Source organism: Melopsittacus undulatus, chromosome 23 (genome assembly GCF_012275295.1).
Source record: "Melopsittacus undulatus isolate bMelUnd1 chromosome 23, bMelUnd1.mat.Z, whole genome shotgun sequence".
NCBI lineage: Eukaryota > Metazoa > Chordata > Aves > Psittaciformes > Psittaculidae > Melopsittacus > Melopsittacus undulatus.
In genome coordinates, this window is record NC_047549.1 from 1253355 (window position 1) to 1268758 (window position 15404).

Below are 15404 nucleotides of genomic sequence, written 5' to 3' on the forward strand. Positions count from 1 at the left end.
TGTTTTCCAGCATTGTCTCTATTTCTCTGTACAGGAAGGAACCAATCCCGGCGGGGGGGGGGGGGTTGGGTCCATCCCCGTCCCCATATCCCATCACATCCCAGCATCCCTCAGGGCAGGAGCCCCTTGGGTGCCATTGGGTGCTATGGGGCCCATGGGTGCCCCCCGGTGTCCTCTGGGTGCCATGGTCCATGGGTGCTCCTTGGTGTCCCTTGGGTCCTATAGGGTCCATGGGTGCTCCTCAGTGTCCTATGGGCTCCATGGGTGTCCTTGGGTGCCCCAGCACCCATGGGTGCTCCTCAGTGTCCTATGGGCTCCATGGGTGTCCTTGGGTGCCCCAGCACCCATGGGTGCTCCTCAGTGTCCTATGGGCTCCATGGGTGTCCTTGGGTGCCACAGGACCCATGGGTGCTCCTCAGTGTCCTATGGGCTCCATGGGTGTCCTTGGGTGCCACAGGACCCATGGGTGCTCCTCAGTGTCCTATGGGCTCCATGGGTGTCCTTGGGTGCCACAGGACCCATGGGTGCTCCTCAGTGTCCTATGGGCTCCATGGGTGTCCTTGGGTGCCCCAGCACCCATGGGTGCTCCTCAGTGTCCTATGGGCTCCATGGGTGTCCTTGGGTGCCCCAGCACCCATGGGGGCTCCTCAGTGTCCTATGGGCTCCATGGGTGTCCTTGGGTGCCCCAGCACCCATGGGTGCTCCTCAGTGTCCTATGGGCTCCATGGGTGTCCTTGGGTGCCACAGGACCCATGGGTGCCCCTTGCTGCCCCCAGGCTCTATGGGGCTGGAGCCCCCCCCTCTATGGGGCTCAGGGTGCAGGGGGCGCCCCCTCGTGGTCGCTGTCGCTGCTGCCCCCCAAGTGCCTCAGGTCCCGCAGTGGGGGGGGTGGGGGCTCCTCGTCGGAAGAGCCCGAGGAGTCCAGGGGGGGGCGCAGGGGGGGGCCCAGCCCCACGGCACCGAATGGCAGCGACCCCCGAAGCATCCGGATCTATGGGATAGGGGGGGATGGGGGATGGGATAAGGGATGAGATAAGGGGGGGATAGGGGGCCACAGAGAAGGGGAGGGAGGGGGAGTGCTGTCACCCATGGGGCTGCTCTGGGCCCCATTGACACCCATGGGGCTGCTCCGCTCCCCATTGACACCCATGGGGCTGCTCTGGGCCCCATTGACACCCATGGGGCTGCTCTGGGCCCCATTGACACCCATGGGGCTGTGGGGGCCCCATTGACACCCATGGGGCTGTGGGGCCCCATTGACACCCATGGGGCTGTGGGGGCCCCATTGACACCCATGGGGCTGTGGGGCCCCATTGACACCCATGGGGCTGTGGGGTCCCATTGACACCCATGGGGCTGTGGGGGCCCCATTGACACCCATGGGGCTGTGGGGGCCCATTGACACCCATGGGGCTGTGGGGGCCCCATTGACACCCATGGGGCTGTGGGGGCCCCATTGACACCCATGGGGCTGTGGGGGCCCCATTGACACCCATGGGGCTGTGGGGGCCCCATTGACACCCATGGGGCTGTGGGGCCCCATTGACACCCATGGGGCTGTGGGGGCCCATTGACACCCATGGGGCTGTGGGGTCCCATTGACACCCATGGGGCTGTGGGGGCCCATTGACACCCATGGGGCTGCTCCGCTCCCCATTGACACCCATGGGGCTGTGGGGGCCCCATTGACACCCATGGGGCTGTGGGGGCCCCATTGACACCCATGGGGCTGTGGGGGCCCCATTGACACCCATGGGGCTGTGGGGCCCCATTGACACCCATGGGGCTGTGGGGGCCCATTGACACCCATGGGGCTGTGGGGGCCCCATTGACACCCATGGGGCTGTGGGGCCCCATTGACACCCATGGGGCTGTGGGGCCCCATTGACACCCATGGGGCTGTGGGGGCCCCATTGACACCCATGGGGCTGTGGGGGCCCCATTGACACCCATGGGGCTGTGGGGGCCCCATTGACACCCATGGGGCTGTGGGGCCCCATTGACACCCATGGGGCTGTGGGGGCCCCATTGACACCCATGGGGCTGTGGGGCCCCATTGACACCCATGGGGCTGTGGGGGCCCCATTGACACCTATGGGGCTGTGGGGGCCTCACCTCTGCCTGCAGCTCCCGGATGTGCTCCCGCAGGTGCCGGATGCTCTGAGCTGCTTCCGAGCTCTTGAGCTGCCCCTGGAGCAGCCGCTGCTCCTGCTGGGAGCCATGGCACCCACATCCCATAATACCCCACATACATACCCCATATCCCATGCCCCATACCCCATATCCCATATCCTATATCCTATACCCCATATCCCATACCCCATATGCCATATCCCATATGCCATATCCCACATTCCATATCCCATAATATCCCATACCCTATATCCCACACCCCATACCCCACATCCCATATCCCACACCCCATATCCCACACCCCATATCCCACATTCCATATCCCACATTCCATATCCCATAATATCCCATACCCTATATCCCACACCCCATACCCCACATCCCATATCCCACACCCCATATCCCACACCCCATACCCCACATCCCATATCTCCCATATCTCATATCCCATAATACCCCACACCCCATTCCCACACCTGCAGTTCCAGCTCTGTCACTCGTTGCCGCAGCTCCTCCATTGCTGCCGCGTTGCTCCCCTCGTGCAGCTCCTGCGGCACCCAACAGCACCCAATGGCACCCAATGATACCCAATGGCACCCAATGACACCCAATGGCACCCAATGGCACCCAATGACACCCAATGGCACCCAATGGCACCCAATGGCACCCAATGGCACCCAATGGTACCCAATGGCACCCAATGGCACCCAATGGCACCCAATGACACCCAATGATACCCAATGGCACCCAATGATACCCAATGGCACCCAGTGATACCCAATGGCACCCAATGGCACCCAATGGTACCTAATGATACCCAACAGCACCCAATGACACCCAATGGCACCCAATGGCACCCAATGATACCCAATGACACCCAAGGACACCCAATGGCACCCAATGACACCCAATGATACCCAATGATACCCAATGGCACCCAATGGTACCCAATGACACCCAATGATACCCAATGGCACCCAATGACACCCAATGATACCCAATGACACCCAAGGACACCCAACATTACCCAACAGCATGCAATGGCACCCACCAGCACCCAGTGGCACTCCAGTGTTACCTAATGGCACCCAATGGCTCCCAATGGTACCCAATGGTACCCTAGTGGCACCCAGTTTCACTCTATGTAGTGTCCATGAGGCTCTAGGGGTGTCTATAGGGTGTCTATAGGGTGCCCATGGGTGCCATGGCATTGTCCCCATACCTGGCTCTGAAACTCCTGGTGCCGGTGCTGAACCTCCAGTGGCTGCAGAGCACCCTATGGGGGAGAGCAGCACCCATGGAGCCACAGACAGAGCACCCATGGACACAGCACCCATGGGTGCAGCACCCACAGTGAGGCCCTACCTGGCTCTCGAGGTGCAGCACCCGTTGCCGCAGCTCCTGCAGCTCCACCTGCACCTCCTGCAGCACCCACAGCACCCATCAGTGACCATAGCACCCACAGCACCCATCAGTGACCATAGCACCCACAGCACCCATAGCACCCACAGCACCCACAGCACCCATAGCACCCATAGCACCCACAGCACCCATAGCACCCACAGCACCCACAGCACCCATCAGTGACCATAGCACCCATAGCACCCACAGCACCCACAGCACCCATCAGTGACCATAGCACCCATAGCACCCACAGCACCCACAGCACCCACAGCACCCATCAGTGACCATAGCACCCACAGCACCCATAGCACCCATAGCACTCACAGCACCCACAGCACCCATCAGTGACCATAGCACCCACAGCACCCATCAGTGACCATAGCACCCACAGCACCCACAGCACCCACAGCACCCATAGCACCCACAGCACCCATAGCACTCACAGCACCCACAGCACCCATCAGTGACCATAGCACCCACAGCACCCGTAGCACCCACAGCACCCATAGCACCCATAGCACCCATAGCACCCACAGCACCCACAGCACCCATAGCACCCATAGCACCCACAGCACCCATAGCACCCACAGCACCCACAGCACCCATAGCACCCATAGCACCCACAGCACCCATAGCATCCATAGCACCACTGTCACCCCTGTGCCGTTGTCCCTGAGCTCCTTCACCGGCTGCTGCAGCTCCGATAGGGACCCGAGGGCCTCAGCCTCATGCAGCTCATGCAGCTCCTGGAGCTGATCCTGGAGCTGATCCTGGAGCTGATCCTGGAGCTGATCCTGGAGCTGCTCCTGGAGCTGATCCTGGAGCTGATCCTGGAGCTGATCCTGGAGCTGATCCTGGAGCTCATCCTGGAGCTGATCCTGGAGCTGCTCCTGGAGCTCCTGCTCTTCCTGCTCCAGCTCCAGGTGCTCCTCTTGGAACTGGTCCTGGAGCTCCTCCTGCAGCCGCACGGAACTGCTCTGCTGCAGGCACAGAGGGGACAGCAATGGGGCATCAATGGGGACAGCAATGGGGCATCAATGGGGCATCAATGGGGCATCAATGGGACATCAATGGAGGCATCAATGGGGCATCAATGGAGGCATCAATGGGGCATCAGTGGGACATCAATGGGGGCACCTGCTCCATGTGGAGGACCCGATCCTGCATCTCCTTGAGGGCTCCTCGGGTTTGGCTCTCGCGGAGCCGCGACTGCTCCAGCTCTGCCTCGAGCTGCGTCACGAAGGCCTCACTGAGCCGCGGGTTCCCCTGGGATAGAGCAGGGATGGAGCAGGGATGGAGCAAGAACCCAACAAGAACCCAACTGGAACCCAATGGGAACCCAATGGGAATCGAACGGGAACTCAATGGGAACCCAACAGGAACCCAACTGGAACCCAACAAGAACCCAATGGGAACCCAAGGGGAACCCAACTGGAACCCAACGGGAACCCAACTGGAACTCAATGGGAACTCAACAGGAACCCAACAGGAACCCAACAAGAACCCAACGGGAACTCAATGGGAACCCAACAGGAACCCAACTGGAACCCAACAAGAACCCAAGGGGAACCCAACTGGAACTCAATGGGAACCCAAGGGGAACCCAACTGGAACCCAATGGAACCCAACAGGAACCCAACTGGAACTCAATGGGAACTCAACAGGAACCCAAGGGGAACCCAACTGGAACCCAACAAGAACCCAAGGGGAACCCAACTGGAACTCAATGGGAACCCAACAGGAACCCAATGGAACCCAACAGGAACCCAATGGAACCCAACAGGAACCCAATGGAACCCAATGGAACCCAACTGGAACCCAATGGAACCCAACAGGAACCCAACTGGAACCCAATGGAACCCAACTGGAACTCAATGGGAACCCAACAGGAACCCAACAGGAACCCAATGGAACCCAATGGAACCCAACAGGAACCCAATGGAACCCAACAGGAACCCAATGGAACCCAACAGGAACCCAACAGGAACCCAATGGAACCCAAGGGGAACTCAATGGGAACCCAACAGGAACCCAATGGAACCCAACTGGAACCCAACTGGAACTCAATGGGAACTCAACAGGAACCCAACAGGAACCCAACAAGAACCCAACGGGAACTCAACGGGAACCCAACAGGAACCCAATGGGAACTCAATGGGAACCCAACAGGAACCCAACAGGAACCCAACAAGAACCCAACAAGAACCCAAGAGGAACTCAATGGGAACCCAACAGGAACCCAATGGAACCCAACTGGAACTCAATGGGAACCCAACAGGAACCCAATGGAACCCAATGGAACCCAATGGAACCCAAGGGGACCGAGTCCTCCGGGCCGCAGGGGGCGCTGCGCACCTGCTGGTGCTGCAGCTGGCGGATGGTGCTCTGGGCGCGCTGGAGGCTCTCGGTGGCGCTGCTGCAGCGCTGCCGAACCACCGCCAGCTCCCGCTTGATGATGTAGTTCTCCTCTGCCTCCTGCGCCCGCGTCACCTGACCCTGCCGGAGGTCATGGGGTGGGGGGGGCAAGGGGGTAATGGGGGGAATGGGGGTAATGGGTATAAAGGGGGTAATGGAGCAATGGGGGTAATGGGGTTAATGGGGTAATGGGGGTAATGGGGGTAATGGGGGGAATAGGGTAATGGGGGTAATGGGGGTAATGGGGGGAATGGGGTAATGGGGTAATAGGGTAATGGGTATAAAGGGGGTAATGGAGCAATGGGGGTAATGGGGTTAATGGGGTAATGGGGGTAATGGGGGTAATGGGGGGAATAGGGTAATGGGGGTAATGGGGGTAATGGGGGGAATGGGGTAATGGGGTAATAGGGTAATGGGTATAAAGGGGGTAATGGAGCAATGGGGGTAATGGGGTTAATGGGGTAATGGGGGTAATGGGGGTAATGGGGGGAATGGGGTAATGGGGGGAATGGGGTAATGGGGGGAATGGGGTAGTGGGGTAATAGGGTAATGGGTATAAAGGGGGTAATGGAGCAATGGGGGTAATGGGGTTAATGGGGTAATGGGGGTAATGGGGGGAATGGGGGGAATGGGGTAATGGGGGGAATGGGGTAATGGGGGGAATGGGGTAGTGGGGTAATAGGGTAATGGGTATAAAGGGGGTAATGGAGCAATGGGGGTAATGGGGTTAATGGGGTAATGGGGGGTAATGGAGTAATGGGGTTAATGGGGTAATGGGGGTAAGGGGGTTATGGGGGTAATGGGGACAAGGGGGTGAAGGAGATGCCAATGATGAGCAGCAATGCCAATGTCGTGCCCCATAGGAGCCACCAGCCCCATGGGGACCTCGGGACCACTCTGCCCCATCCCCTCCCACTCAACCCCAACCCCATTCCCCCCCCATTCCCACCCCCCTCCCGCAGGGAATTGCCGCGGGAGCCTCCGGAAAAGCAGGAGAAGGGCCAGAATTCCCAGATTCGGGAATGGGGCAGCGGGAGGAAAAGGCAGGAAAAGCAGGAGATTCCCTGTGTGGGGCCCGTACCTGGATGAGGCGGTCGGCGAGAGCCGCGCTCTCCTGCCGCACGGCCGGAAAACAGGGAAAAGAGGGAAAAGAGAAGGAATGAGACGGAAGCAGCGAGAGAAGTGGAGGCCCCGCGGCATTCCCAGCCCTTCCCTGGGGTGTCCCATGGATGGGGGGGGGGGTTCCCATGGGATTCCTGCTCCTGTTCGGCCCCGATCCCGAGCGATTCCCACCTCCCCATTGACGAGTCCACATGGAGCGGCCATGGAGCGGGCGGGAGGAGCGGCTTTCAGCACCTGGACAGCGCTGGGAAGGGGGCGAGGAAGAGGGGAGCTGGAGGCCATGGGGGGGCACCCATGGGTGCTCCAATAACGGGGGGGAGGGGGTAGGGACCCCCCAGGGGGGTTTTGGGGGTGTTTCAGGGGATTTTGGGGGGGGTTTCAGGTGGGTTTGGGTGTTTTAGGGGGTGTTATTGGGGTGGTATAGGTTGGTTAAGAGTGTTTAGGGGTGTATTAGGGTGGTTTGGGGGTGGTTTGGTGGACTTTAGGGGGGTTTTGGGGTGTTTCGGGGGGTTTTGGGGTGATTTTGGGGTACTTTAGGGTGTTTTGAGGGTGGTTTTGGGGTACTTTAGTGTGTTTTGGTGTGTTTTGGGGGTACTTTAGGGTGTTTTTGGGGTGTTTTTGGTGTGTTTTTTGGGGTACTTTAGGGTGTTTTTGGGGTGTTTTTGGGGTACTTCAGGTGTTTTTGGGTGCTGCCCATGGCCCTCACCTTCTCCAGGGTCTCGATTCGCTGCTTCAGGAGCCGGTTCTCCGTGCGCAGGCGCTGGGAGGGGGGACAAAAGGGGGTATGAGGCCATGGTGGGGGGTGGTTCCATGGCTCTGGAATGGGATCCATGGCTCTGGAATGGGATCCATGGCTCTGGAATGGGTTACATGGAATGGGATCCATTGCTCTGGAATGGGTTACATGGATGGGTCCCATGGCTCTGGAATGGGCTCCATGGCTCTGGAATGTGTTCCATGGCTCTGGAATGGGTTACATGGATGGGTCCCATGGCTCTGGAATGGGCTCCATGGCTCTGGAATGTGTTCCATGGCTCTGGAATGGGTTACATGGAATGGGATCCATTGCTCTGGAATGGGTTACATGGATGGGTCCCATGGCTCTGGAATGGGTTACATGGAATGGGATCCATTGCTCTGGAATGGGTTACATGGATGGGTCCCATGGCTCTGGAATGGGCTCCATGGCTCTGGAATGGGTTCCATGGCTCTGGAATGGGTTACATGGATGGGTCCCATGGCTCTGGAATGGGCTCCATGGCTCTGGAATGGGTTCCATGGCTCTGGAATGGGTTACATGGATGGGTCCCATGGCTCTGGAATGGGTTACATGGAATGGGATCCATTGCTCTGGAATGGGTTACATGGATGGGTCCCATGGCTCTGGAATGGGCTCCATGGCTCTGGAATGGGTTCCATGGCTCTGGAATGGGTTACATGGATGGGTCCCATGGCTCTGGAATGGGCTCCATGGCTCTGGAATGGGTTCCATGGCTCTGGAATGGGTTACATGGATGGGTCCCATGGCTCTGGAATGGGATCCATGGCTCTGGAATGTGTTCCATGGCTCTGGAATGGGCTCCATGGCTGCGCCTCACCTTGATCTCGATCTGCTCCTCCATCTCCTTGTTCTTGATGCTGGCGTATTCCTTCTCCAGCCTGGTTGGGATACAGGGATGGGACCAGACCCCATTGTCCGCGCCCCACATCTCCCACAGGGTCCCCATTCCATGGCCTCACCTCTTCATCTTCTTGGCATTGTATTTGACCTGGAATGCCCGAAGGATGAGCTTATCCGGACAACTGTCGAACTGGTGCGGGATCACCTTCTGGAAGTACTGCGGATGCAGGGAACACCATGGAACACAGCCCCAACCCATCCCAAACGTGCCCCTAACCACATCCCATTGAACAAACCCATCCCAAACGTGCCCCCAACCACATCCCATTGGACAAACCCATCCCAAACGTGTCCCCAACCAAATCCCATAGGCCAATCCCATTGCAAGCATCCCATGGGATCAATGCATCCCAAAGGACCCATCACGGACCTGGGACATTCCCTCCATATCCAACTGGACCAGCTCAGCCTGGTTGAACTGCAGCAGCGCCATTCCCACACGGAAAACGATCTCCAGCCCCTATGGGAAGGGTCCATGGGGATCCCGGAGGGGACCGATCCCAGCTCCATGGGGATGGGATTCCCTTGGGAATTACCTCGTCCATGAAGATGTCGAAGACGCGCGTGGCCACCGGCAATGGGAAGGTGGTGAGGAAGAGGGTGAGGAACCAGGAGGAAGCATACATGGAAGTGAGGAAGCTCTGGGAGCGGAAGTGGGTGTTCAGCTCCGGCAGCTGCTCCTGCAGGGAGGAAAACCGGGAATGGGGGATGGAGAAAACTGGGAATGGGGATGGAGAAATAGTGGGAATGGGGGATGGAGGAATAGTGGGAATGGGGATGGAGGAATAGTGGGAATGGGGATGGAGAAAACTGGGAATGGGGATGGAGAAAACTGGGAATGGGGGATGGAGGAATAGTGGGAATGGGGATGGAGAAAACTGGGAATGGGGAGGGAGAAAACTGGGAATGGGGATGGAGGAATAGTGGGAATGGGGATGGAGGAATAGTGGGAATGGGGGATGGAGAAAACTGGGAATGGGGATGGAGAAAACTGGGAATGGGGGATGGAGAAAACCGGGAATGGGGATGGAGGAATAGTGGGAATGGGGGATGGAGGAATAGTGGGAATGGGGGATGGAGGAATAGTGGGAATGGGGGATGGTTCCCAGGGTCAATCCTGGCTCCTGTGGCTGGGACAGCTCCAGGAGGGCTTGTGGATGGGCCTCGGTGCTGCCCCATAGATGAGAGCACCATGAGGGACCCCAGGGTGCTGCCCACAGGCCATGGGTGGTCCATGGGGCATGGATACCCCCAAGGTGTCCTCTGGGTCCCATTGGTGCTGCCCTTTAGGAGTCATGGATGCTCCTCAGAGCATCCCTCTGGATGTCTCATGGATGGTGCCCATGGTGCCCATAGGCTCATAGATGGTCCATGGAGCATCTTATGGATGGTCCCTTTGGATGTCTCATGGATGGTCCATGGAGCATCTCATGGATGGTCCCTTTGGATGTCTCATGGATGGTCCATGGAGCATCTCATGGATGGTCCCTTTGGATGTCTCATGGATGGTCCATGGAGCATCTCATGGATGATCCCTTTGGATGTCTCATGGATGGTCCATGGAGCATCTCATGGATGGTCCCTTTGGATGTCTCATGGATGGTCCATGGAGCATCTCATGGATGGTCCCTTTGGATGTCTCATGGATGGTCCCTTTGGATGTCTCATGGATGGTCCATGGAGCATCTCATGGATGATCCCTTTGGATGCTCCCGGCTGTTCCCCATGGATGCTCCCTCCCCCGGCGCCAGTGCCCACCTGCAGCAGGGCCTCGAACTGGAAGATGCAGAGCCCCAGCTCGGCCATGCTGGGCTTGAAGAGCTCCCGCAGTCGGTATTCCTGCATCAGCCGCACGAACACACAGAAAGCCTCTTCCTCGGGCATCTGCGGATCCGACGGGACACGAATCCCACCGGATCCGGGGCTGCGAGCGGGGAGGGAGCTGGGACCCACCACAAACCTGCATGAGCAGCAGTCCCACGATGAAGGCGCTGCCCTGGCAGTAGCCGACCTCGCGGTCCACCAGGGAATAGGCCTGGGAAGAAGGAAAAGCCTTGGATGCTCCAGGCGGAGGGGTGGGAATGGGGTCACATCCGCCTGGGAACAGCCTCAGGGCTGGGTGGCTCCATTGATGCCAATGGGGGCATCCCGATGGCGCCGGGATGGGTGGGAATCCTGGGCCTTGGAAGTGCTTGGATAAAGGGTGGATCTGATGGGCTTGAAGCTCTTTCCCAACCGGGTTCGTTCCAGCATTCCCTGATTCCCAACCCCTCTATGTCAATGGACGTGTGAGCAAGGGCTTGGCCACCACATTCCCTGTGGCAGGAAGCCTTAATCCTCAATGGGAAGCCCATTTCCATGCTGGAAAAGAGCTTTGCTTGGTTGCCATCAACACCCATTGGATGAGATCCCAAAAAACCCCAAGTGCTCCCTTAATCCAAAGGGAAACCCAATGGGAAAACTATGGAGCGTTGCTCCCTTAATCCAAAGGGAAACCCAATGGGAAAACTATGGAGTGCTGCTCCCTTAATCCAAAGGGAAACCCAATGGGAAAACTATGGAGCGTTGCTTCCTTAATCCAAAGGGAAACCCAATGGGAAAACTATGGAGTGTTGCTCCCTTAATCCAAAGGGAAACCCAATGGGAAAACTATGGAGTGTTGCTTCCTTAATCCAGAGGGAAACCCAATGGGAAAACCTCTTGTTCCCGAATGCCGGAAAGCAGGAAGCTCTGGGAACGCCGCGGGAAGCGCCGCGTCCGGACTCGCCCCATTCCAAAGGCAGGGAATGGGCGCTACCTTCATGACATTGAAGAGCACCTCCTGGCCCAGGCTGTCCTGGCCCTTGAAGAAGTCGTGCTCCGGGTAGGTGCGCGCGATATCCCTACGGATCAGCTTCTCGCAGGGCGAGGACATCTTGAGCAGCTCCGAGTACTGCTTCTTGACGGGCATCTCGGAGGCTCCGCACAGCAGCTGCCAGACGATGGCGCGGAAGTGATGGGGAATCCCCTTCCGGATGAGCTCCTATGGACGGGATGAGCGTCAATCCCGGATCCATGTATGGGATCCATGAGTCCATCCGGAGCTTCCCGACCTTCAGCAGCTTCTCCTTCTTGCGGCGCCACTCGTCCCATTCGTTGACGATGCGGCCCCATAGGATCCAGGTGTCCTCTTCCAGGTGGCTGAGGTTGGAGGAGGCCGAGGAGCTGGAGACCAATGAGGAGCCGCTGTTCCGTCGGGAGCCGTTCATGGAGCGCAGGGATTTGGAGTCGGCTTCCAGGAGGCTGCAGGAAAGGAGCCTGAGGCTTGAAGGGATTCCCAAAGGGAAGGGGATTCCAGGAAAACCGGCTCAGAAATGGAGGGATTCCCACAAAATCGGGCAAAAAAGAGGAGATTCCAGTAAAAGTATCCCGGAAAATGGCCAAAAATAACCCAAAGGAGAGGAGATTCCAGCAAAACCATCCAAAAAATGGAGGAACTCCCCAAAAATAACCCCCAAAAAGAGGAGATTCCTTCAAAGCTATCCCGGAAATGGAGGAATTCCCATAAAATAACGCAAAGAAGAGGAAATTCCATCAAAAATATCCCAGAAATGGAGGAATTCCCACAAAAGGGGCACAAGAGACTCCTCCCAACCTCCTTTTCCCATAGGAGCAGGTGGGATCCCAGCAGCAGAATGGGACCATTCCCCATTTATCCCTTCCCAAACAGCCACCTGCTTCCCAACCTCCCCTATTCCCGCTTGGAAGTGCAGATCCCATAGGGGAACACCACCATGGAGATGATTCCCAGCCGGGATGCTTGAGGAAGCAGCTCCCGGAATTCCATCCCCGTCGCGTGTGGGATGTCAGGGATGGGAAGAGGTGGGATAAGGAGTGGGAATGGGGGGATCCCATTGGGATCTCACCGGTTCTGCTCCTCCAGCTTCGCCAGCAGCTCCAGCTCATCGGGACTCAGGTTTTCCGAGTCGGAAGTGGGGGAACAAGCGGGAGCCGAGTGGGATGAGGAATCAGGGCTGACGGCCGGAGACGCCATCATGGAATTCCAGCCGGGATCGTGGGATCTCACCTGGAAAACCAACCCCAATGGTGTCCCCCTCGGATCCAGGGAGCATCCCTGGCTGGGAGCCCATGGAAACGCATGGAATGACCTAAAAATTCCCTAAAATTCCCTAAATTTCCCTCAGAATTGTTCTCTTTAAGCCCAGTTTTCCCATCCTGTGTTGGCCCCCATTGAAAGAGCCGAAAAGCGGGAATTAAGCCCGAAATTCCCTCGTTTTGGGAAGGAATGCGTGGGATGGGAGGGTGAATCCATAGGTTTCCCTATGGATTCACAACCCAGTGTGGTGGTTTTCCATGGAAAAATGCCTCTCCAAGGAGGGAATCCCAGTTTGGGATGCAGGAATGGGATGGGAAACAGCAGGTTTGGGAATGCTGGGAAAAGAGGGATTCCAGAGGGATGAGATATTCCCACTGAACATTCCCAAACCAGGAGCTCTTTTCCCAAAGGAGGAAGAATTCCCATTGGATGAACATGGAATGGACAAAATGAGGGGGGCAAAGGGTGATGTTCCCTGCCCAAATCCAGGCGGGAATGGGATAAGGGGAAGCCAAGGGAAGTTGTGGGGTTCTCATGGGGTGGAATCCCATTGGATTTGCAGCTGGGGCCACCATTCCTTGAGGATTCCCAAGGGATGGGGAAGAGCATTTGCTGGGAACACTTGGATTGGAAGGGATCAGATGATGGGAATGGCTCTGGGAATGCGCCAGGGCTTGGGCTGTGTGAGAGCAGGGGGTGGTGTTCCCAAAGGGAATTCCTGGAAGTGGGAATCTCCCCCCCCCATCCAGCAGGGATTAGTGGAGGCTCTTCCCAACACTCCCAAAGCAGCAAATCCTCCCTTCCAATGTTGCCAGAAAAGCCCATTTTTAACATGGAAAAGGAGCCGGAAGAGGGAAGATCCCATGGATGCAACCAGCAGCATTCCAGAGGGTGGGAAAAGCAGGAAAACGGCTCAGAAATGAGGTTAAACATCAGGAATTCTGCGCTGATGGGGCCAAATGGGGGGGATTTGATGCTCAGATCCCATCCCCTTCATCCCCAAATGTGGATTTTTAGGGAGAAACATTCCCAATTGATGCCCACGAAGGGATTTTTGCCCAAAATCGGCTGAAATGAGCCCAAGATTTGGGTGGTTTTGGGGTTTTTCCATGCAAATTGGGGGTTTTTGTGCCTCCATCCCTATCAAAGGCTCCCAAAGCAGCAGGAAAAGGGGAAAAGCATCCCAAAAGGAGCAGGGATTTGGGGGAGGGGGGGAAATGGGATTTGCTGCCAAATCCCATCAGACCCAAAATCCTGGGATTTCAACCCAAAAGGAGGCAGCAGGAAGCACACAAAGGCACCGCTCTGGGGCTGTGCCTGGATGGAGCCATCACAGAGGGGGGGGACCCAACCTTAGCCCCATAGATGTGGGGCAGGGGGTGCCCCCCCCCCCAACCCCCTCCTTTTTGATGCTTTTTAACCCAAACCTCATGATTTAAAGGGAAAAAGCAGCCAGGAAAGGAGGGGGGGGGGGGGGGGGGGGGGAAGAGCCCCTCACCCACCCCAGTGTTCCCCTCTATGGGCCCCCCCCACAGAGCCCCACAATGGAAGCACCCCCCTTAGCCATAAAGGTGGGTTCCCCATGGGGGGAAAGACACCCCCAATCTGCCCCATAGATGGGTGGGATTATCCCAATGCCCCCCCCATAGGGGGTACCCCCAATATAGTATATAGGGGGTCTTTACCCTATAGCCCCCCCCATCAGAGCATGGGGTAGGGGGGGGCTTTACCCCCATACCCCCCCCCATAGCCATGGGGGGTCACCCCACATCACCCCCCCATAGGGTACAATGGAAGAAGCCCCCCCAGCCCCTCCTACCTGTGATGCGTTGCCATGGCAACCGCCTGCTGCATCCCTGGGGGGGGGGGGGGGGGGGGGGGGGGCCCCGAACGGAGCCGAACGGAGCCGAACGGGCCCGGGCGCTGCCGTGGGGGGGGCACCGCCGCCACCGCCCTCATTGGGCGGTGATTGACGGGCGAGCCCCGCCCCTCAGCCAATCAGAGCGCAGCTTGAGCGCTCCGGCCCTCCCGCTCCACCAATCGCTGCTGTCCGCGCCCCAAGCCGGCTGCTGAGCCAATGAGATGCAAAGAGGGGCGGGAGCAGCGAATGGGAGGCGAGGGTGGTGGGGATGGATGGGGAGAGCAGCCAATGGGGTGCAGGGAGAGCAACAAGCCCCGCCTCCTGGCTGGGTTTGATTGATGGAGAAGAGACCAATCGATAGCAGAGGAGAGAGTGAGGCAGCCAATAGGAGCGGCGCTCATCTCTGCCCATGGTCTGGATTTGCCTCTCTGATTGGCTGGCTCATCCACCAATGGGGTGTCGAGTAGCTGTAAGGGTCCTCGGTTACCCCCCAGGGATGGGGTCCCTGATCCATAGGGATATCCATAGGGATAAGGTGCCCTGGTGCCCCATTGGGTGGGATATGGGGCCATGGTGCCCCATTGGGTGGGATATGGGGCCATGGTGCCCTATAGGGTGGGATATGGGGCCATGGTGCCCTATGGGGTGGGATATGTGGCCATGGTGCCCTATAGGGTGGGATATGGGGCCAT

At 58.0% G+C, this 15404-nt stretch overlaps 1 protein-coding gene across 2 annotated transcripts; it reads right to left on the bottom strand.

The window, feature by feature from the left end:
• On the bottom strand, nt 1–14720 carry LOC101869518 (EVI5-like protein). Of its 2 annotated transcripts, none has more exons than XM_034072048.1 (20): nt 14671–14720; nt 12661–12821; nt 11848–12037; nt 11553–11777; nt 10716–10790; nt 10514–10594; nt 9292–9435; nt 9126–9215; nt 8815–8912; nt 8673–8733; nt 7781–7834; nt 7034–7066; nt 5893–6033; nt 4675–4803; nt 4194–4517; nt 3499–3555; nt 3356–3409; nt 2610–2681; nt 2116–2211; nt 1–991 (listed from the first exon to the last, which is right to left on the bottom strand). In XM_034072048.1, the coding sequence occupies exons 2-20, from the start codon at nt 12789–12791 to the stop codon at nt 812–814; spliced, it is 2235 nt and encodes a 744-aa protein (XP_033927939.1). In that variant the 5' UTR covers nt 12792–12821; nt 14671–14720; the 3' UTR covers nt 1–811. The 2 variants fall into 2 exon arrangements, with proteins under 2 accessions (XP_033927939.1, XP_033927938.1); XM_034072047.1 differs by having other exon boundaries at nt 10514–10639.
• Between the last annotated feature and the right edge of the window lie 684 nt (nt 14721–15404).

What these genes read in the sequence shown, in the direction of transcription:
- LOC101869518 (XM_034072047.1), bottom strand. Translation starts at nt 12,791, where the DNA reads ATGATGGCGTCTCCGGCCGTCAGCCCTGATTCCTCATCCCACTCGGCT. An exon ending in GAATCGAGACCCTGGAGAAG is followed by an intron (nt 7,067 to 7,780) that starts GTGAGGGCCATG and finishes GCCGTGCGGCAG; the next exon opens with GAGAGCGCGGCTCTCGCCGA. An exon ending in TCCGGGAGCTGCAGGCAGAG is followed by an intron (nt 992 to 2,115) that starts GTGAGGCCCCCA and finishes CCTATCCCATAG; the next exon opens with ATCCGGATGCTTCGGGGGTC.